The sequence below is a fragment of the Polyergus mexicanus genome, unplaced genomic scaffold (genome assembly GCF_030449975.1).
Source record: "Polyergus mexicanus isolate NDT 795.1 unplaced genomic scaffold, iyPolMexi1.0 SCAF_10, whole genome shotgun sequence".
Lineage (NCBI taxonomy): Eukaryota > Metazoa > Arthropoda > Insecta > Hymenoptera > Formicidae > Polyergus > Polyergus mexicanus.
The window spans coordinates 3,207,897-3,232,607 of NW_027223330.1; the positions used below are offsets into that span (position 1 = coordinate 3,207,897).

At 38.1% G+C, this 24,711-nt stretch overlaps 1 protein-coding gene across 34 annotated transcripts in view; it reads right to left on the reverse strand.

Moving 5' to 3' along the window:
• Positions 1-24,711, reverse strand: part of LOC138936797 (ensconsin) — a 139,045-nt gene that overhangs the window by 38,538 nt on the left and 75,796 nt on the right. For 4 of the 34 annotated variants that reach the window (XM_070302480.1, XM_070302478.1, XM_070302482.1 and 1 more), the window contains exons 1-3: positions 8,155-8,260; positions 2,346-2,926; positions 988-1,235 (exon numbers count right to left, since the gene is read on the reverse strand). The exons of 16 other annotated variants lie outside the window; for them this stretch is intronic. In XM_070302480.1, the coding sequence (XP_070158581.1) occupies positions 988-1,235; positions 2,346-2,662 (565 nt within the window). In that variant the 5' untranslated portion in view covers positions 2,663-2,926; positions 8,155-8,260. Of the gene's footprint in view, positions 1-987; positions 1,236-2,345; positions 2,927-8,154; positions 8,265-17,606; positions 17,661-20,823; positions 22,002-22,485; positions 23,204-24,711 lie in introns of those variants that run through there. 14 more of the 34 variants (XM_070302487.1, XM_070302483.1, XM_070302503.1 and 11 more) reach the window with 12 other exon arrangements.

Consider the following 24,711-nt stretch of genomic DNA (forward strand, 5'->3'; position numbering starts at 1 on the left):
CACCTGCTCGTATCCCATTTTTAGACTAAATGGCACATTTACGTCGTGGTAAATGTATAAAGCATGCGAGTGGATCAAATGTAGCTATTAACGCTTTCTCTGTGCCACACGATCAAGACTCGTCTCCGCTTTCGACCAAGCTATCTAGGATTTCCCAGTCGACCTCTGTCATCGAGATATTCCCCGCAACTTTGCGAACTCGATTTCTCAAAGAGCCCACGATCAACAAACTCGTATGAAAGCCCAGGAGTGCTTTTTCAATGTGAAAATTCTATCGAACTTCTTCTATTCCGCGTCTAGTACTCGCAGGAGATTATGATCGAATGTTTCGATAAGATGGCAAAGAATCTCTTTTCATCTCCATCTAATCTCAATCTCTCTTTTGTTAAGAATAAATCCGTTTTTATATCTCCAATTAAAGACAAAAATGACGTTACGTTTTAATAACACACATATATAAATATAAGAATCTCTTTTTAATAGTTAGCTATTGAGAATAATTTTATTGGAATCATAAAACTTATTCTAATTTTAGTTTAAACGTAATTATACGGGCAGCTTCTCTTGACGAATTCAACGATTATATAGTATATTTCACGCATTTTCGCATCTCCTCAAAAGCTGTATTGAAAACTACTTTGTGACATAACTTATTACGCGGATAATTACTTTCCATTAACTCTCATCCAAACATCATTAAAGTCTCTTGCAAAGTACCACTATCACTTTTAAGTACACGTCTATGTAGTTGTGTCGTTGTTATTATTATTATTATTAGAAAAAGTTGAAAAATCAACCTTGTAGTTTTAGCAAATCGAACAAATTGTACGATCGAATGCTCGAACGTGCGAGAGACACGCGAGCATCCTTTGTTCCCGAGGGATAGGCAAATCCGATCGAAAAAAAAAAAAAAAACCTGATCGTGAAAATTTCAGCGCCAACAAAACAATAAACTTGCGCGTATGCATGCGTGCAAGAAGAGGGTACCTTCGTCGCCAGAAGTTGAGGAGTTGTCCTCGGGTTCGGGCGACGACCCTGGGGACCATCGACCGAATCTCGAGTCCGATCGGCCGCGTTCGCTGCCGACGCTTCCTTCTCCTCCTCCTCCTCCTCCTCTTCGGTTGTCCTCGTGTTGCTGTCGTGGTGCCCCCTTCTCGGGGGACACTGAGCGAGACTCCCTCGCCTCGAGACCGGGTAATCGTTTACTGAAGTCGGTGGGCATCGCCGGTCGCTTTCTAGGAGTACGTTTACGATTTTACCTCCTCCCTTCTTTTTTACGCAGAAGAAAATTTTCCCTTGTTCTTGCGACGAATTCGTATCAAGATCATTCTTCGAAATCGAGCATGTGTCGCGATATATTGTCTTGTTTATTTTGAATAAATAAAGGTAATTTGTTCATCGTATCGTATGCGAATAATATTTCTAATTAATATATTAATTAGTTACTTTGCTCGATGCGCGTCGACATAAATGTGTCCACGCAAAGTAAACTGTATTGGTGGCGATAATCGCGAAATTGGATGCAAACGGTTCGATCAGCGCGTTTTAACGCAAATCTTGATAAACCATCTTCATTTCCATGATTAAATATTTATCGCATATCGAATCTGGCATAATCGCGATATTGATTCGCGTTGTTGATTTTATCCGACTATGACGCGTTTAGGCTAATCTCGTGTATTCGACGGGAATGAACGACGAAGTGAATGGGGTACATTGGATTATCATTCGGAATGACGCGTGTGATGGATCAATTTCCTTGGACGAACGTCAAAGCCACGATAATTGATCGATAGATCCATTGCATAGAACATCGACCATCGCAACGTGAAAATGTCATTCGATGCTATTGTTTCGCGAAAATAACGACCACGCAATTTTCCGCTTGTCGCGTATTCACTAATTGATCGGAAAATGTCGACTGATATTATAAAAAGAATAATTGCTATTTAGAATGAAAATACGATAGCCGTATAAGTTTACAATTTTCAAGAGTCTAGCTATATGAAATATTGTGCGTATTTCATAAATCGTTTAATTATTATATAAAAATTATACCTTATAATTTTGTAACCGACATTCCATCCTCTCAATTTGTGTAAAAGCTCACAAACACGCAAAGTTGAAACTGTATAAATTCAGACGATTAGTTACACGCGAGCTAATAAATGAAACTGTCTATTACAAAGAGCTATTTTCTCCGTAACAAAAATCATGAATTCTTTTTATCCGTCAAGTAATTTCGTAACCGCGCGAGTTCTCGTGTCAATGAAAGGATCGATGGTCGATGCTTGACCGGTCCCCAAAAGAGTATTGAGAGCAATGAACTGATATGAGTCTCGCACCGGACGTAAACGTACTCCCTGAAGTCGTTCGAGCGATCGGTTGATCTCTCTGTGGCCGGCTCTTTGGACTCGGCGGCGGCATTTCCGGTCGACGACGCTCGTCTTCCGGTGGTGGTCCCTGAACGATGGTGGTCTCCGACTCCCTCGTGGCCGGCATCACGGACATTTGCCAAGTCAGAGTTGGCAGGAGTCTTTGCCTCCTTGGCGGGTGATGGCGGCGGAGACGTTGGTGGCGATGGTGATGGACTTCCTGCACGAGCAGAACTGTAGCACACTGCTGCCTTCCGCAAGGTCTCCCTGCACAGCTCGGAGAACATACTGTCTCCCCCATGGCCGGGGCCCACCGGACCGGCCCGTTTCTTCTTCCTTCCGGCTGCACTTCTCTCTTCTTAGAATCCGCCAAACAGTTACGAATCTCGCTCGCCGTTCATCATCGTCTCTTCTCTAATCTCCTCTTTTCTTTTCGTAGCACGAGAACTTCACCACGACAATTGACGCTACATCGCGAAGAACCGATCGCTTGGCGACCAGCCTATCTAGATCCGGCTCGCGAACGGACAACTCGCGGCTTAGGCGAGCATCTGAGAAGAAGCGATCGGTAAGATTATACTTAAGATATCAGTTCATTCGGCTGATGCTGGCTCGTGTTTCATAGTTATCATTTTACTATTAATATTAGAAGAAGAAAACAATACGAGGAGACGAGATAAAGGATGTCGGTGAATCTTTAAGCCTTACGATATGATTTATTCCTACTATTGTACTATATATTCCTATCTCCTTATCTAAATATTTTATCACCATTTTATAATTATCATTTTATATAAAATCTATAAAATCGATAAAATCTATAAAACGATTAGAAATGGATTTCTTAAAAATCATCATTCGAATCATCTTCATGTTTCTCTCGATTTTCCACAGCGAGTTTCCTGATAAATCAAAATCACATCTTAATATTTCAAGTTTCCTATCATGTTTCTACCTACCGTATTCTTGCTTTTTTACAAGTACAGTAAAATACCGTACAGCACAATATTCCTATAAAGATTCGTATAACGCGGCAAAAAGATTGCGACAGATCTCATACGACGTGGTAAATTATCTTGATAAAACGCGGTAGATAAATTTCACATTATCTGCTTCTTTCATGACGAACAAAGTATTTTCGAATATTTGTACAACCTGAGTATCGTGTAACGCACAATATATTTCCCACGTTATACGGAGATCTATTATAATTTATCATGTTCTTATGCAACATTTATCAGTTTCGTGTGGCGCAAGAGGAAAAAGAAGCTAATCTTGGATTCCTATGAAATCGTTAGAATATATAATTTTACCATAAACACGTAAACAATGTAAGAACGCGCGGTGATCGAACACCTTTAGCAAACACAAAGCGTAAGCACACCGCTGTGAATAGAGATGAGACGGATGCATCCGATAAATGCACAGCGGTGTTAGTTAGCGTAGGGTGTACAGCACACGAATGGTAATAAAAATGTCTGGCTGGTCGCCAGCACTTTGCAAAATTTACAGCCTCGGCCGCGATAGTCCCGGTAACGTGAAATGTCGCGTAGACCTGTATAAAGTGGGATTTCGTGACGTACCGAGCGCCAGGGAGGGAGGGAGGGAGGAGGTACCGCGGAACTATCGATTTGCATTACGCTAAAATTACGCCGCATGCTGTTAATTTAGTTCACCGCGTGGGCATTCATGGTATTTCCACCGCAAACGTGGATACGAATATACGAGCTGGGCCGGTTATACGATTTATGCCGCATATTGAAAATCATCAAAGAGGGGGTTTAACGACTCCCCGTCACACGGACGGTGTGTCCTCGTTAAATTAATTATTCATAGGAGCACGTTGACAATGCACGATCGAATAATGGCTAATAATCGCTGATCGCGAGATCAAATAATTAAATTAACGATGGACTCAATATAAACCGACGACTTAGATACATACGTAATATAATAAACTATAAACTTTTAAAATACATCTATATGTATATAAAATATAATTATAAATTAGAGATCAATCGATAAAGTTGTGAAGAAAGATTTTAGAGAAAATGGAGTTGTATTCAATAGCACATACACGCATTCATAGGATATCATTTTGCATATTTTGAAACTTTCTATATTTTTACGCCTACAAGATTATATCTTGATTAGATTCGGATTGATAGCGAGTAATAGAAAATAATTAATAGTTCACGTCAATATAGGATTGTCAATATAATACCGTAATAAATATAATATTATATTAATATCGATTAATAATCGATACCGCAAAGATTGTATTCGATTATTAAGCTGGACGTTCGAACATGAATCGTGCGCGTTTATCTACCCGCCTGGCGCACAAACGATTGTTCGAAATGTCAATGCATGCGTTAATGAGAGAATCATTTGACAAATGCCAGAATCATGTGTTTCCCTCACATTCCGTTACCACGCGATAAGCACAAATTTTCAGTGTATATTCATGAGAGAATGAATTAGAAATTTTAAGAAGACGAAAACGCGGTTCCATGGAGGAAAAATAGTTTACGCCCCCGCTCGAAGAACTTTATGATTTATCGTTGCACGCGATGGACTGCGAGCAAAAACCCTTTCGGCATGCGCACGCACGCTTAGCATGCACATAATTTCGTCAAATATCCGTTGTACCGTTGCCAACCGCATCGGCCATTAAGAAGAAAACAAGATGAGGATGCCCGAATACGATGATTTTCCAATCGCGCTCAAGTGAATTTTATTGCTTTTATAAATTATTAAAAAAGTAAATATTTCATTGTTTATCGTGTCCGTCTTCGAGAAACAGGTTCATGAGAAAATATAATAAGAATATTCATCGAATTAATTAAGACCTTGCGCTTAGCATCGATTAATTCTATTCTGTTCTACTACTTGCTCTAGAATTATTTTCAGACATTTTTTCTTAAACATTTCAATGATTTTGATGATTATCTGGATCTTAAAAGTCAGATTAGCTTCAGCTACGAGGAAAAGCTTATCAAGAAAGCACGATGTAAGCCTCGTGAGACTTGTCATTAACAAAAATATTAAATATTTTCTTCCGACACTTGTGTGCGATCTCGCGTAGAACTATGGCGGGAGAAAATCGGAAGCCGACTTTGAAAGCAATCGCCAACGGCCTTGCCGATCGGCAAACCAACCATCGAGCTTCTGTCAGAGCCAGACACGCGTGGGCACAATGGTGCGTTATTTCTCCCGGCATCTGGAAAGACAGTCTCATTTTCACTCACATATACATGAGTGTTACAACGCGTATGTAATGCATACGTTTATATTTTTTATGTCGCCCAGAGAGAGGAACTGCCTGTAAATATGACAGAGTGACGGCGCTGTCTAGATAAGTTATTTACGATGCGCGAACAATATAACTATACGAACAAAATTAAATCGTCGATAAAATCTCGAAAGGATTATTGGAAAAACGCATTTCACACGTGAATAAAACGGACAATTAGAGCGACGAAAGTGAAAGGCATTTGTTTGGGCGAGAACGATATATATTCGGCGGACGGCAAAGATAAACTCCGACAAAAGCTGCTATCGCGAGCATGAAACTACGAGCAATTCTAATTTAACGATAAACCTATTATTCGACGAGCTTCGTGAGAATCGCCATTCGCTTAATACTTGTGCTTAGGGCCCTAAACGCGAAGGATAAATGGGGCGAGACATGTGTGATAGGACCAAAATTCATTATGTTAATTGCCATCCCCCGAGGCGAGGACGAGCATAAGCCGAATTGAATAATGAAACAAAGACAGAGGAATTAATTTTATTCCCTAGACGATCGGATATGGCTTTTGCATTAAATTGCGAATCACTATAATGGATGTGAAAAGATTTTAATAATTACATTCGCGCTATATTTTTAGATATGAATCGAAGAGATTCAATTATAAAAAAAAAAAAAAAAAAGAAAAATATTAATATCTTTATCGTCTTTATCATACATGTAATTCTAAATTTTTTCTAATATTTTAAGCAAGAAACATACATTATATTTTTCATTATTCGTCATTATCTGATATAAATAATTGATATTTTTCTTTCTTAATCGAGCATGACAAAGTTCTGGTTTTTATATAAGATATTGTGCTTTAATGTGGATCAAGAGATGAATATCTCTTGATATATTAAACTCTATTTATTTGATAAGTTTTCCCAGAATTTCAAAATCAGTGATATGAATTGAGAGCTATAATTTTTCATCGAATTGCTCCGTAACAAATTTTTACGCGAAAATAATTTCTTCGTTTTACAGTCCTCGACATCCCAATCTCCCTCGTCAACCTTATTTTAAACAAGTTCTCTCGAACGGATTAACGCGCGAAAGTCGGCAGAAAATCGATTTTAATGGCTTAACTCGAAACTTTGATTACGAATCTTATTTGGAACGCCTTGGATATCCGGTCGCATTTCGGAAAATCGAGCCTGCCGAAACACGTTCGATCGTTAGCCACGGAGAGACTGCGAGGGTGGAAACAAAATTTTCCGGAAAGGACGACGTTACGACGCCGTTGAAAAAGGATATAACACCTTTATCCTTCCCGTGCTATCGCAGTATTTTGTCGGCGATCAAATAGCAGTCTCTTAAGATATTTAATGTTAAAGACTAAAAAAAGAAAAATATTATCCAGCGAATAAGATTGGTAATAATTAAATTAATTGATATGTACATATATCTTTACACGCGATTCAAAATCTGTGCGTGACGAATGATACGTGACAAGATATCGATGTGTCGATTGCGGGAGATTTTGAGAAAAAGATCAAAGTTTAATCGGATTAATTGTGAAATTAACCAATTAGTCGTCGGAATCGTCTAATCCTTGCATAATCTTTGATTAAGATCAGGTCGCTGTTGATATTCGAAATTGTATCGATCTAAGTTATTTTGATGACAGTATAACAGCAAGATGTTTGAGATATTATATTATATTTTCCCAAATGCGAGATTCTATAAGGTAAAGTATCTTACTTTCCTATACAATAATTTAATCTAGCTGGATTTCTAATATACCTTTATCGAATAAAAAAATTTTTTTTTTATAAAAAATGCGAGGATAAATATAGTTTATAAATATGTCGATTAATCTTTGATAAATAAAATAAAATAACGGGAAAAATTAGCAATAACTGTATTTTCGTTTATCCCGCAATCGTAGATTTTTATAAAGCTTCTTTGGAAATTTTATATATAAATTTAAGAAATAAAATTAAGAGAGAAAGAGAAAGATGCATAACAACGGTCACGTGACTATAATTCTGTAAATTATACCTTACTTAAAACATTCTAATATTTGTTTGGATTAAAATAAAATGAAATTTTCAGAGATCTCACAACGTGTACAAGAATAAGAAAAAAAATTCATAAATCGAATTGAGTAAAGTTGACAAAAGTGATCGCAAAAAATAATCATAAAATAATAAATTTTCAAAATTAACATTGACGTATTGTCTTTCATAAATAAAATAAATTAACCTACCGAATACGCGCACTCTCTTCTTATAAAACTTAGCTTCATCACGAGCGCATCTATCTCGAAAATATAAATTGCACCGTTTTTATCACACTGGTTTCTTAACTTCGTCAAGCTATCGGTTTAAAACGAAAATAAACGAAAAAGACAACGAAGGTTTTCGCCATCGCGAGTTGATATAATCAAGCCTTATCCGCATTAAAACGAGCCAGCCGCAGCGGATCGCGATCGGGAAACGGAGCAGGATAGAAACGATTGCGGGAACGGAAGGAGAGCACCTTGATCTGGACGCGTGGGTCTTGCGTCCACCTCGTGGTGAACCGACGCGCCATCGCGACAAGCGAACCCGGGTGTTCGAGATGGATGGTTCCCGGATCACCTGCGCACCGGATGGTCTCCAGGCGAGAACTGAGCCTGCAAAATAGCCGAGAGAGCAGCGCGAGGTGCTTACGCCGGAACAACCCCCGTCTGGAGGGTGGCGCGCACGGAAGAGGGTTGCACCGACTCCCCGCAGAGATCCGATATACGTTGCTCGGTTAGTACGCGCGTAGTACATGGTCGCGAGGATACGCGAGGGGTTGGAAAGAAGTCGTTGGAGAGAATGCAGAGGATAGGAGAAGAGGAAGAGCAAAGGATCACGGAGGGATGGAGGGGCGATACGTTCAGTCGGTGCGTATAGTATATACTGAGAGAGGAGACTTGGAGGGAGAAGACGGATAAGACAGGGAGGATAAAAGAGGAAGGGAGGCGAGGAAGCCGGAAGAGTGACCGTGAGATAAGGCGGGAAGGAAGAGGAATCGCGGGATATAAGCGGCGAAGGGAAAACGGGGGTGGAAATGCTGGCGGTGATGGCGCTGCTGTTGCATCGATCAGCCACCGCCACCACCTACGAACCCTCTCCCGAAATGGTCAACTTGTCTGTATCGCGGAGCGGCGCGCGTTCTCGTCACCTCCGGTCGGTTTGGCCGTGCCGCCTAATTCCATCGTGATCTTCGACCTCTGCCTTCTTCCCTTCGACGGCCCGTTCATCATCCCTCTCGTTCGGCTCTTCGGCTTTACTCGCTACCGATCGACCGTGAGAGCTTGATTTATTATTTTGCCGTTTGAGTTTTCGCCCCGTCAGCGAGCGCTTTCGCGCGAGCCAGCGTTTTGTATCGCGCCTCGATCATCGCATCATCGCAATTCGATGGAGAATTAGGTGACCCCGATCGTTGGACAGCTCCAAATTGATATTTCGGGCCTCGACACTTTGATCGTATGAATTTAAATCCTATAGAGAAATTTTGCAAAGTCCTGTCAGGTTACGTCAGGTATTCGTAAGCATGTGCTTGGTCCTTCATACGAGTTGGAAATATAGTTTGAAGATAAGAAACTGACATAAGATATTACAGAATGTCGGACGCAAAACGCAGGGATCCTCGAGGGTCAGTCCTCAAGGGATCTCAAAGCGAAGATTTAGGATAGAAAAGGGCTGGCAATTCTCGTGCATCATTTTTACGGTTCACGACGTGGTCCTTGAAGATCGATAACCTTGAAGGGACGATTTCCTTGACGGAATATCACGGTGCGGATTTACAGAAATATTTTCCCCTTTTTGGGGAAATTGTCCGTGAAATCACATTATTTCTATCGCGGTAAACTCGTTATTCTCGTTTTTACGACACGTAAACGAGACGTCAATATAATCTCTATATAAATAAAAGATTACGAGCTGGCTTTTTTATCTCACGATAGCTTACACATAAATTCAGAAGGAGGAAAAACAGATTGCATGAAAATTATACTCAAAGTCTTAAAGTAATAAACGTAAAAATGGATCTAAAAGTGAAACGTTATGAAATATAAAAATATTATTTTTTTCGAAATATTATATATGAAAAGTTTTGGAAAATCTATATATTTTTAAAGTGTCATCGTTACTTTTCGAATTTCGGAATTATGCTTTTTTTTTTTTCAAAACTCTATCGTGTCCATCCGAGCGATGTGTTTCCGAACGTCAACCCCCGAAATCATCGTCATTGCTAACGTGAGCGACGTGGCCGCGGTTCTGCGTACGTGTCTCCCCGAAATTCCGGGCGCGTCTGGGAAGACGGCCAAATTCGAGAAACCAAACTAATCGGAATCTCTTGCGCCATATGAAACCGGCGTTTCTACCGCGCAAGAAACATCCCGACAGCGTCGCCGCTCTTTTCCCATTTCGCTGCTCAATTCGAGGGAATCCCCAGGGTGGCCCCAGCTACACGATTTTACTCACCATCTTTCTCTGTCTCAGCCCGGAAAATTACATCCCAACCGGATATGACGATACACGATGACGATCTCAGGGTGCTCAGGGCAATTAATTTTATTCCAAATGCTTGAGTAAACTGGCAATGCTTGAGGTTGAATATTTCGTAATTTTGGAACAAGATTTTGGAACATTTTCTCTTCAATTCCAAAACATCTGTAATTCGTCGCTTTAATGCTTATCTCAGAATTGTAGTACGTACAAATTACATTCTATCTTTCCTTCTTTTTTAAATGAAGGTTCATATGTACATATATACATATATACACAAACAAGATGACACTATAAAGAAATTTTATTTAGCTTTTCCTTACAAAATGCTAACACATTACGTTCTATTAGTAAATATCGTATTGCGAGTAAAATATCATAAAATATAACGAGCAATTATTTTTCGAAGAAAAATACACATATAAATATGCTTGAACGCTTCAATAATTAATAACATTTCGATGAATAACAAAAAAGTTTTTCAGTTTTCAAAGAAAAGATCGAGGTGATTTGATAAAAAAATTTTTAGTAATCTTTGCATCCTTGGACGCTAGACGTATTATTTAATTAGAAAAGTTTTTCCCTATCCACAGATACATATAAACGCCGGAAAAGAAGCTATGCGCAATCTTGTATGATATAATCATCATTCATCGATGAATTAGTCGTCGAGTTTCGAACCTCGTAAGAAGTTTGGAGTCCTTATCGGAGTCCTATGATCGTCGAATCGGAGACGAGTGCTCAGGAGTGAAGTAAGTTAATTATCGAGGATTAATTTCAACGCCGGGGAAATGTCTATCGGCGGTGAATGCGATTTATCTCGAGTTTCTCGTTATTGCCACGAAGAAAGTTCGGAAAATAAGGAGCATTTTCCAGCACTTTAAGTGCTTTTGTATTTCTCATTTCATTTTAATCTCGTAAACTTGCTTCTTCGACGACTATGTCCATTCCATCACCATTACATAGCGATAAAAATAATATACGCCCCTCGACAGCGCGTATAATCTAACAAAATAATAATTAATAATATTACTATATTTTTTTATTAACAAAATTATTATTAATAATATTGTTATATCCTGTCCGTAAATTTACATCTATCGGTCTTTAATCATTTTACATTTCTCGATCACAGACGCGCGCAAAAATATTTCACATTCTCTTACTAACTTTTCCCTAATGGTTAAACGAATTAAAAACACGCGTTTCTCTTCTCGTCAATTTCGCTAAATTCCACTAGCCGCCGTTAAAATCACATTCCTCCACTAAATGAAAATCAATTGAACGGGGCGTTGTATCCACTCTGCCCATCCACGTCGCCGCGCCCTCACGTCATCCTCGCTCGCTAATCCCCGGCATATCGAGCTTCCGCAGGAGCAGGTTCCCCCTTTCGCGTGTTCTGTTTTTACTGCTCGCACACGATCTTTCGCACGGTCGCCGAAGGGCGACACGCACTGTTGCTTTTGCAGTCGTGCGATTCGACTGACGTCGGATTCTCGATTATTAGCTACGCCACGTATCAGCTCGCATTTCGTTAAGTAAAGTTGAGATTTCGTCGGCCAATTCTTGGACATTCGAAAGACGAAAAAAGAATGTAATAGAATGAAATTAAACTATTTAATATCTCGTTATACGCGTGTATATGTAACTCTTTCTTTTCTTCATCCCGAGACTGTGATCTGAAACAATTGTTTTCGACAAGACTATTTCGAGAAAGTTTAGTGACAGATCTCCTTCAGCTTGAATTATAGATTCCCAAGAGTTCGACAGTCTTTGTCGAGGCTGTTTCATTTCTATCGGGACTCGGAATTCGAACGTAGATCGACGGATCAACTTTGCGTGCAAGCTGTTTTCCCGAGAAGACTCTATTCTCATGTATTATTCAGTTTCGCAAGCGAATGCACGATCATTATTTACCATGGAAACGTCCAAGAACTGAACACGAATGATTCATAGATCAATTTTTGGTAGATAAATGGAAATTAACATCAAGGTGTCCTTTAAAAGCCTCGAGCTCAAGATACAAAAATAAATAAAATAAAAATAATAGTTGACATCTCACGACACGAACGAAGAGAATATATGAAAAGCGATGTGAGAGAGAGAGAGAGGTCTGAGCGGGAAAGTGTCAAATATAAGAATTACCTGAACGTTATGCAATTGCAATTGCTGTCGCATTGAAGTAGAACGAATGTTCTCCCCGATTGCGTAAATAATAAACGATTTCTCGTGTCGGATGCTGTAGTACGATCTACGAGCTTTCCCGCTGGAGAGAAAATTCTTTTTCGCTAAGGTAGGACGATTCGAAGGACAGACGGACAGTTTACTCGTCCGTTGATGCTAAAGTAATCGAAATTATGGTGCACGCGTGCGTGCTTAGAAAGAGAAAAAAAAAAGCGATGGAATATTTGATCACTTTTTCGAGTTCAGAATGGCCGATCTTTAATATCTCGTAAAAATCCGCAGAGCGTATCGTAATCTTTGGCGAAAGGGGATCGCTTCGTCATAACTGAGGATTACTTTTGACAGAAGTTTCCGCAAACTTTCGTCGCGGATATGGCAAACTCGACGATGATCTCCGCGAGGCATCGCCACACATATACTTATCGCACAAGGAAGAAAAATTATTCGAAAACTTGAACCAGAACGAGCGCACATCGCGTCATCGGTAATACATTCTTACCGACAATGTGTGTGCGATATCGTGTTTGGGAATTTTTCACACAAGATATGCTTGTGAAATTTATATTTATCTAACACGATATTGAGATTTAGATAAACACTGCTTTCATTATACTGCTTAATGCATTTTACGTAATGGAGAAAATTTTTTGGAGATAATATTATATATTATAGTAATTTAATATAATTTCTAACTCTACATAAAAATATAAAATAATAAAATGTTGGCACATATTATGATAAATTCTCTGTAAAAATATTCTTTTAAAGAAAACGTAATGAAAATAATACGGCCCCGCTCTCGATCAAATTTCCAGGATATCGGCTCGTAAGATTTCAATCGCCGGTAGTAGGAAAAATTCCATCGAAATACTTCCTCGTGAACTCGATGACGCGTTTCGCATTAACGATCGGCTCGATATCGTTCATTACTGTGACCCTTTTATCGCGTTTGAGATTTATGTCAAGTGTATCGAGGGACATTTTTATTCGGGCGTTTTCATTCGATCGAGATATTGTCGATACCGTAGCTTTCTTTGTTTCACTATTGCGGTCGGTTTCGGTAGACCATCTCGACGGAGTTATCGAGCGTTTTCGAGCCACAAAGGTGTACGTACGACATGTGTCTCCGTGTTAAAGAACAAGTAGTGTCATCGTCCGATATATTCGCGCAATTTTAGAAGCTATAGATATTAGACGAGAGTCTCTTTTATATATTTAAAATATTAATAATTTTAAAAAATTTTGATATTATATATTACTATAGAAAGAGCATTAAATGCAACATAAAATTTTTCAAGATATTTTTGTGACATTTATATAATTACCTCATATCTCTCTTTCTTTCTTTCTCTGCTTGGATAATGCACGTAACTTTTTCAATTGAATTTTCGTCTCGTCTTTACAATGAACGGGATTGCAATAATGACTCCACTACCGGTAACATTGACGAGTGTAACAAACGTAAATTTAGCAGAAAACAGAGCGAGAATTCAACTAGAATAATTGCAAAAACGAAAAAAATATTCTCTTTGCTATTTATATGAAAATTAATTTCCGCCGTTAATTATGAAATTTCCTCGCGTTTATAAAAAAAACGAGTTGATTATAAAAATAACATTAACTGGTATAAAAAAATATCGATATACTTTACATACATGTCGTGCATTTTTGATTCTCAACGTTGGAAAATAATGAGAGGAAAACGAGTGACGGATCTCACATGGATTTTCATGGGCCAAGGTATTTTTTCGTGATTACGATTCTTACAGCCGGGATAGCCAGCCCTTTTGTTCTTGGGAAAGAGTTACTCTCGCTACGCATCGATTCCCAAAAATAGAATACGGAGGAATATTTTCGTCTATTCGGATTCCTCTTGCACAAAATTGGAACTTTTCTCATTGTTCTCCGTTGAATAATAATAAAATATACGTGGCAAAATCGCATTTTTATATAACAAACACGCGAATTGAATATTAGATTTATATTTAGATTTTTTTGTCATGATAAATCAGAACTTCGGATAAAAAAAAATGTTAAAAATTTATCGCAAAATGCATTCTTATTCTGTTCAGATTTGATTGTCCATTGTAAACATGTAGTCCAGTTTAGAATAATGTTACGGCACAAATGCATGTGCCAATATTATACTAGGAATATAACTAGAATTCAAATAACTTTGACAATCAAATTCATGTATTACAAACATAAATTAATTCTGAATCATCTGACACATCAAACTCATCGATTTATCTAACTATCTCGGTAAGTCTCTACAATCTTGTTCTCGCGCGTTATTTTAAATATGTTACTCTCTAATCACTATTCCAGTGCCATTATTCGTGGCACATAATTAATCGCAGAGAGCGAAGAGATGTAAATGCGCTTTGAATGGAAGCGATTTTCATTTGCGCATCTTAATCTCGCTATTCAGCCAATCCGTAGAATTCGCGAATCATAAACGAGAACACAATATCAAGTTTGGATCTGCCAGTATTTGAATCGAAAGCTATATATAAACGGATCGAGCGGATTGTTCTGAACCACTGATCCCGGATCCCTTTATTTAGACGCGTTTATCTAGCCCGAGTCCTGTGACACCGTTAATATTGTGCCGAATGTGATCAGTCGATTCACATATTCATCCGCTGCGTAATTAATTCCACAATGGAGTACTAGTTTGAATGCATTACATTTTAATTTCAAACATTAAGTTTTAAATAAATAAACTTATAGACATCCGAATTATAATTACAGAATGACTAAACACGCATCGTGAAAAAAAAATAAGAAAGAAATAAACCGGAAATTAATAAAAATATAATTAATAGAAAAATCATAATGCATTTTATTCGTGTTATTAAACGTACAATACGTTTAATCGGCAACTTTTAGCCGTCATGTTTGTCTGTTTCCAGAGAAAGCTCTTGAAAAATATATTTCTCTGTAATCTACGCGAGAGAAGGATTAAGCTTTTTTTTTTCCTCTGCAAAATTTAAGTTCTGCATTAAAAATCTGCACTTTGCCGCTTATGCACATGCACGATTCGCGTGAGAACAAAAGTGTTCTCGCGATAATTTATCGCAAACGCACTAAATCAAATATATCCTCGCCCGAATAATACCGATTCAATGAAATATTCTTGGAGCACGTTTAACGGCGCGCGATATTATTTCGTAAAGCCAGCCAGGTGAATCCTCGTATTGTCTTACTCGGATCTTCTCGTCGGAATCGAAAGACGAGATTCGCAGCGGAAACAGATAGGATACCGCGGTCTACTCTATCCGAATGCCGATAACGTTTATATCTGAAGCTGGTTCGTAGACGGTTCTCTTATACATGCCAATCAGTATGTGTCGATCGTTATGTTGAACGATCGATCGAATCGATCAAATAAACGTACGAGTGAAATATCGAAAACCGATTAAGCATGGATGTTGCAATCTTCAAATTTATAATTACTTATTGTAATTACTTTTATGAGCATTTATAACATAATGCAACGGGAAGAATTGACATAAGTATTAAATACGCAACAAAGTTATTATATTGTAGAATATTTTATAAAAGACTGTCTAAAAGCCAGTCTTTTAATATGAATTAAAATATTTACGTCGCATCGTAAATGACGATGATGAAAATTGTTTCGCCAACAATACCATATACTAAAGTTGAAAGAAATTATATTTGTTTCAACATCGTAGATGTATACGAAATGTCGAAGATTTGTGACAGCGCGATAAGAATTTTAGCGCGTAAAACATGAGCTGGCTCGTTATCTGGAAAACGATAATTGCGTATAAACGTGATAAACGCGCGTTATCGAGGAATTCATTGAAAATTGGAACATCGCGAGGAAACATGTACAGTTAATTAATGAACCTTATCGATAAATAAATCAAATTTATTTTAACGAAATGTAGAACTCGTCGAAAAAGTAGCTCAAAATGAATATTAAACAGCTTTGGTATTCTATGATATACATAAGTAATTAATCTTCTTCAATTGCGTTCCAGGCGCGAAAATAAACTATTTGCACAATCAATTAAATTAAAACACGATACTCCGATTTAAGGTCAATATTTATCGACTCATTTGTCGATGACATCATTTCGTGCCTCGTTTTATCGATTCTTATCCGTAACAGGCTTTATCTTTTTAAAAAAATTGCCCCTATATTTTTTTTCAAATTTACGGTTCGATTTACTGTTCCTACTATTTTAATTTTGCGTAAAAAATTGACAAAATATTATGCACCAACAAGGAGGCGTACAACCTCTTCGGCTCTCTTTAGTATTCAAGACTTCATTAAGGAAGACCCCGAACTATCGGCGACATACGCGACGAACTCTCTCGTAAACTCTCGACTGAAGATTCGAAGGGTCCAGAATTAATTGCTCGTCACGTACACCATCCTTTCGAGGCAAGGTATCGCTTTTGACCAAAAGTGTCTGGGAAAGGACCTATCTAATGATATTCTCGCGCTACTTTAACATTTTTCGACACGTCGCGGAAGTAATGAAAAGCGCAACGAGTTCATAATAAACTGCGAAGTTTCGCCCTGGTAATTTACGACTTTGAATCTCTTTTGAGCATGTATGTATCCTCGAAGAGTGATTAGAAAAAGGCTTTCTTCTTCTCTCCCTAAATTGCAATGATAACGATGTCGTAAAAGGTGACTTGGCCGATAACCAATCATTCTTGCTTTATATCCCGCGAGCGTTGGAATATAGGTAGAATGCAGGCGCGTTCAAGTGCAATATCGCGTGACCGTCGTGGGTTTCCCATAGAGGGTCTCGATATGTAAATTTCCTTCTAATCTCGGGTATTAATTTACGGCTGTAATTTATCTCATCTTGTCTTTAAAAGGCTATTCAGGCATTTCTGCGTTGGCGAGTCAGCGGATAACGCGAATTTATTTTAACCATCATGCATACACACACACACACACACACACACAATAAGCGAAACTTATTAAAAATGATATAATTTTGATACTACGGATAGACTACAAAAATGATCTCTATTTATATTTCATGCGATAAAAATTAAAAACAATTTTAAACTATCGAATAAACTATCGTATTCGAATTTTATATATTACTGCGAGTTATTGAACTCGTAGAAACTCTACCGGTGTCCATCTCCATCAGGCAATATAGATTCGCGTTTGTGTCGAGTTACTGTTGTCGAAGCATAGCATAAAATGAAATGTCGTGTTCAAGAGAACGATTGAACGCAATGTGTGATAGTTTCATTCGTTCTACATACCGCGATTATCCGGATGATGCATATAGCGGCTCTTTATGACGGGGTAGTACTCACCTGAAACAGAAAAAGAGAGAATATGAGCTCTATTATATAATAATTATCGAACGCCGAAATTTTATGCAATGTCGCGCGATAGCGAACGTTCTAACTTTTGGCGCAATGCGGATAAAGATATTTTTCAAGCGCCTACAGTAGTCCTGGAATGCGCGAAATTTTCACTAGAGTGTGAAACGCTGCTCGTAAAACGGAGCATGGGAAAAACCATATACTGTAAAAGTAATAATTCTTTTCTGAAATATAGTTACCGCCGATGCAATACATATCAGTTTCTCGAGAATAATACGACATTTTCTCAAGAGACAGAAATTTATTAGATATTAAAACGTCCGGTGTTTGAACACAACTTACATCTTCCCTATAACTTGTACGTAATGTAGAAAGCATCTCTTATAACATATAATATAATAAGCGTACTATGACTATTATATCTGTTTTTATTTCTAAGAAACAGAATGATATCGGGGTCGTTCCAGTTTCAAGCTAGAATATATTGATATATTGATATATAAATCATATAGGATGACGATAAGTGATCCGTGATGAAAACTATATCGATCTTTATCCGATGTAGATACATCGAGAGCATACATCGTCCTATATAAACTACCAAATTTTGTTACTATATGTTAAATGTTGATTCAAGCGAAATCTCACACGTCAATATTTTCCGATCCTCTTATTTCACCATTATCCGATCATTCAATTTTAGCAAACGAAACTTGTAATCGGTGCAACAACACATAAGTTAAAAAGAAATTAATTATAATGATTATATATATATATAATTTTTCTTGTATATTTTATTGAAAAGCAATGTAATCGGATTTAGCATATTTTTTCATTTATATGTATAACCAATTATAAAAATAATTTCTAGTAATAATATTTTATTATTATTGTATATGATATTATAATTAATTCATATGGTAAAATTAACGAGGAGAAATCAGCCCCTGGACGAATCCTTCCGAGAAATGAAAATCGGAAATGAAGAATCTCCCTATCATCCCATACCAGGAAGGTTTTCGAAAATGATTTTCATTGCACGGGGATCGCGTGTAAATTAACCAAGATGATGCGGGGTGAAGGACAGAGTCGCGTGAACGCAAACGACGAAACCGATTAATTGGGACGTGGATTGATTTATCCCGTAATTAACAATTACCGAACCCTGCATTTTCCACCCTCGCGGCGCCTCCTGCTCACACAAATTCGCCTCCTAATTGCTGTTAAGGCTCACGAGTGATAACGCATTAATCATTACTCGGGAAAATCGCGATTAAAAGTTTCAAAAATGCAATGAAAAATTTCGCTCAATCGATGAATGGAGGATTCGAGAATCCCGGACGCCGTTTCCCTATCCCCGAATCGTCACCCGATTGTCTTTTATCGATGCGTGCCGTCACGTGCGTCGGGAGATGCATCTCACGTTTCCTCATTGAGCTTTACGCGCGAATCGTTTCGACAATACGTGACGACACTCCAATTATATCGCGTCGGTTCTCAATCGAACATCGTTCGGGTCGAAGGACCCGCAAACATCGTCGCGAACGCGTACTTTTCAGCGCGTGACATCAACGGATTCTATTAGTCACGGAGCAGGCGTGCGATGGTTAATTGTCTGGGATCTGCCGTCGAGGAAATGACGTTATATACTTCCTAAGCAGTGCATTTAATGCGTCGCGAGATTTTTATCATTGCCGCCCGTATGTGGCGCAGACTACACGGAGTTTCTGCTCATCCTTCGCGAGGAAATTGCGTTATTTTTATACTTAGACCCGCGCGTTTCCGCCGATGAGATAATTCGTTCGCGTATGCAACACGTGCTCTATAATATATATGCCGATTGTGCAATCTCTCTTTTTATAATCTTTGAAATTTTTAACGGAAACATCGGATGTGATTAGAGACGTTTTGACTAATATATTATAAATATGTAAAATATACGTTTTTAAGTTACGTAAAAGACGCGTTTTAGATTGACATCTACACCACGTTGGATGCCGAAAGAAATACATTTTAGTCTAAATTACACGATGGATATTAAAACTACTGGTTTGGCGTAATGAGCTCTCCTCCGTTGCGCCGACATTCCCGTGCGAGAGAACAAAGACTCGTCACCGAAAATTATAGATATTTCTGTGTGCAATTAACAGGTCCGCTCGGTGAATCGGGCGAGATCTGTGTCATGAAACGCTCTCGGGATCTCGTTGTGTCGCGCTGCTATTTATTAGAGCGGATCAATTATGTTTAAGAGAAAATCATCGTTATCGCCTTTCGTCGACTGCTCCAGTCGAGTGAGAACATTATGTCATTCTCGTAAACGAAACGCGCAAAACTGGAAGATATCCTTGAAACGTGCGGCGAAGGCGAGCCGCCACTTAACGCTCGATGCATAGTCAATCGTTAAGATTTTAACGTGAATTTGAATGAGAAGTACGCGACGAGACGAAGAGGGAAATTAATTTTCAACTCGATCCTCAAGGATCCTCTCTCGTCGCCATAATTCAACATTCGTTGCCTAGATAGAGTCATGTAATAAAAATTCAAGAGTCTCGTCATTTCGAGCGAATTAAAATTGTTTATTAAGAGAATAAATCGACGCTCCGCGTAGATCGCGCACATTTTAGCTGCCTGGATTGCTATCGGTATAATTATTTAAATCCGCACGAATCGATGCCGTGGGATACGATTCAATCTGCTCGTTATATTCATCCTATAACGATTATGGTGTACATAAATCGCACGGGGATCGATGCAATTGATCAACATTGTGTCGTCGGTCGTTGGGCGTGCCCGCTTCCTCCGTTTATATTTAAATTATCTCATGCGCGATCTCATGATGGGAGAATGCAATTTGAGGATGCATTCATTGTTGGGAACTTAATGCGTAAAGAGTCTTGATTTGCACAACTTTAAATCGTTTCGAATATAAATTGCCCGATGCTTCAGAATCTTGAATGAGAAAATAATATATATTTTTATATTAATTATTTTATATTAACGTGCCTATGCATGTGTGACTGGCAAAATCTGCGGAAGGAAGATTAAGCAATTGTGTATCATTCTGTATAAAAATAGCGCACGTTTATCCACAAAAATATGTTTCTCCATCATTGAGAAAGAAGAAAGTTATCGCGCTATATTTCCAGTTTACCTTCGTGAAAGTGCACCTTTCTCGCCGGTCGATGCCTCGTGTGCTCGTGAACGGGGAGGTCGTGAGGGCCGAGGTTCTCCCTCGACAATGAGCTCACCAGGATCCCCCTCAGGGTCGCGAGGGTGCTGCTGGGAATCTCTCTGTTCATTTTGCCGGCTCCCATATCATCGGGGCCCTTACGCCATCAACGTCGACATACGTGCTTGTCATCCAGATGGAAACGATGGACGAGCAATCCTCGTTCGGCATGATGATTTACGGCGTTACATTCTAACGACGCTATTCGCGTTCCGAAAACTTGATTGTCTCGGGAAAGACACGTGAAGTCACTTGGACGAAACGCGAAGCGACCAGTTCTATCCCGCTGCCACGGAATCCAATTGCTCAGAGTTACGTTTTCATTTACCGGCCGATAAACGTCGCGTTTCGATTTAACGAAATAATCCGAACACGAACGATTGAGCAAAAAATTACACGTTGCAAAGAAATTGTCATCTCGAAAGAATATCTCGTCTAAATAGAACAAGAAGATTTACTTAATGTTCGCATAAATTGCCTATTGCTCTTTTCCCTTCATTTCATCTATTTGTCCGCTGTAATGTTTTATAAAGATAGAATTTTTAATTTTAATGAAGATAATTATTTTTTAAATATCAACGAAACTTTTTCCTTTACGCTTTTAGTAACACAAATCGACTTTTTTGTTAGCAACGCGGTGATTGACCATCCTGTACCGTGTCACGTGTCATTGCCGTGTGACACTGTGATATTTCAATCGACCGGAGAAAAAAATAACACGACGCATGACGTTTCGTGACTGCCATCTTTTTCAAAGTAACTTGCCTCTCGATTAAGTGCGATCATGTATTAAGTCAATGACTTGAATTTAATCTGGCGTTCAGCGGAAAGATAACCTGGTCTGAAACATATTTAAAGGTCGGGATTATCGACGGACAGTCGATACTCGCGTCGAATTCAGCTTGCGCGGTAATTAAAATCGATAAATTCCGATCTGGTGATGCTGATAAACTTCACGCTAATAAATATTCATTTAATTATGCGTAAATACGATTTACAAAATTTGCTTAGCTAATCGACAGTGAATAGATAAATATATCGAGAAAGATCCGCTACAGATGAAGAAGAAATTCGCTTGAAATAGCACCGAAAAATATTCAAACGTTTGAACGGATTCAAAAGTTTGAAGATGATTTTGTACAAGATATTTTAATCTGAATTCTAATAGGAAATTTCCGAATACAAACTATAGATAATTCTTTTCATTAATATTCCAATCGGATGTCGAAGAGAAAACGTAATTTTATATATATGTTAGATTTATAATTCCTATTCTACTTTGAAACAATCGAAATTTTTTTCAATGCACATGGTTAATCAGATGTTTTTCAATTTACGCTCAGATTAAATGTCATTGCACAAAGATAAGCTTGTTGAGATATTTTTGGTCAATATCCCAGTCGCTTTCTCTTATGTGAATAGAATCTCCATTAGATTTACATGCAGATTAAAAATTGCGATAGAAAACTAACTTTTTTTTTTTTTTTTTCTAAAGAATTTCTCGCGTGCAATCTGAATTCTCCGACTTCGCGAGCTACGTTATTTCTCCGCGTGACATTTTTACGTAATCACGTAATAACGAACCCTCGATCGCGTGCGCCGCAGGTGATGATTGCCGTGTCCAATCAATCCAGGCTGACCGGTTAGAAAAATTTAATTACGCCTGTTGAAAAAAAAAAAAAAAACCCGATGATCGCGCTGATTTTAAACAGTCGAAACCGTTCTCCTCAAAGCGCGACCTCGCGTATTTAGAAATGCCCACAGTACACTTTTCTCTTTTCTGCCAGTGATCGCGCACTCCGCGGTGGCATGCGATACACATGCGGCACGCGGTTGCATTCCAAGCTGCATACGATGCACTCGATATAACAAAGCAGGCGCGCACTCTCACTCGGCGCACTCAAGTTTCTAGCGATTTCACCGTGCGAGATGCGCGCGTCTCGTTGCTACAGGAATCGAAGAAATCGACCTCGTGATTCTTTTCTTTCGAAATATTCTGCGGAAAATTAATTTCGCTTCTCTTTCTTATCTATCTCAGAGATTTGCACTCTCGTTCAAGGACGTGTGATTCAACCGCGAGTTTGCACACGCGTCTTACGAAACACATATCCGCGTTCGATATTGCGTATCGGTTAACGAGCGTGAACGACGCTCTCCGTTCAACGTATACTCGGGTATGTGACTGACTTGTTGGAAGAACCACAGGTCCCTCCTTAGCGCCAGTGGTGTCTCTCGCTCTCTTTCCCTCTTTCCTCTCCCACTCGCGGTGCTTCTCACTCGGTAGATACCACGCGGATAGGTGTATTACCTTCGCTAAGGTGGTTCGGCACTGCCGTTTGTCGCTCGACTCGCCGCCGGACAAGAGTGGGAACAGAGAACACCTGTATCTTGTATACTTGCGATGCACATCTTACGGGATGAGTGCCACGCGAGGAAAAACAGTCACGAAGCAAATCGCAATAAGAATTGAGATGAAATATCAAGTATTATTCTATTCTTTCTATTAAAGAATATCAGATATTATCTCGGCTATTATCTAGGTACTCGGTTTATTTTGTAACAATAATTAAAGATATTACCAGGGTTGGGAAAGTTACTTTATAAAAGTAACTCGTTACCGTTACCGTTATTTTTTCTAAAAAGTAACTCGTTACCGTTACAGTTACTAAAAAGTAACGAGTCGTTACAATTTCCGTTACTTTTTTACAATACAAACTAATAAATTATTTTGCATAAGAAAAACTTTTAAAAAATTGTAAGCAAGATTTCATTCAAGGTTTATTACAAAATAAATGATTAAATTATATCGAAATTCTTTATTAATTTTTAATAAAATTTGTTGCTCCATAGTATCATCATTTAAATGCCCTCTTTGTGGTGTTAATACAGAGCCACCGTTGCTAAACATTCTTTCTACAGATGCACTGCTTGATAGAGCTGTATTATATTTAATAAAAAGTTTTTTAAGTTTTGGATAGTCGTTTAACATTTCTATATTACAATTATTTGATTTTAAAAACCGTTGCAATTCTTCTTGTTCAGATTCATTTTGCACTGTTTTTTGCTCAAAAATGAAAAAATCATCGCGATCGTCAGATTTTCCAGCTTTTGAAGAATTTTCAGTTGATCGGATTCCCAATAAATCCTCCAAGTAATTTTCAGCACGTTTTCTTTTTTCTCCGGTTAACCAGTTTAACTTAAATTTTGGATGTAAACATGCTGCTATTATTAATTCTTTTGTTTCAAATATTGTAAGAAATTTAAAATCAAATATAGTAAATTAAGCGACATTGTTTGTTTTATTGAAATTAATACTTTTGAATCAATAGTTTAAAATAAAATAATATTTTTCAATTAAATCCTTATTTAAAATTAAATAACATATGTATTAATCAAATTAATAAGTTACCTTTTATTTAAACCTTGCTGAATAGCTTCAACTAACGAATGGCAATCTATAAGGTCAGATTTATTGAGATTTTCTAATTTTCGTTGCAAGGTACTTAGAACTGGTAGTAAATGAGATTACAACATAATAAGAATGCTAATTGGTCGATTTGCTTACGGCTTTACGGTTAAGATAAAAATTTTATCACGCACAATAGCAAGAATAATATCTTAAATAAATCAAAAAATTTGAAAAAAGTAACGATAAAAGTAACTGTTAAATTCGTTACTCGTTACCGAAAAATGTAACGAAGTTACTTTTTTCGTTACAAATAAAATTTGTAACGCCGTTACAGTTACCGAAAAAAAGAACGGTAACGGCGTTACAAGTAACGCGTTACTTCCCAACCCTGGATATTACCC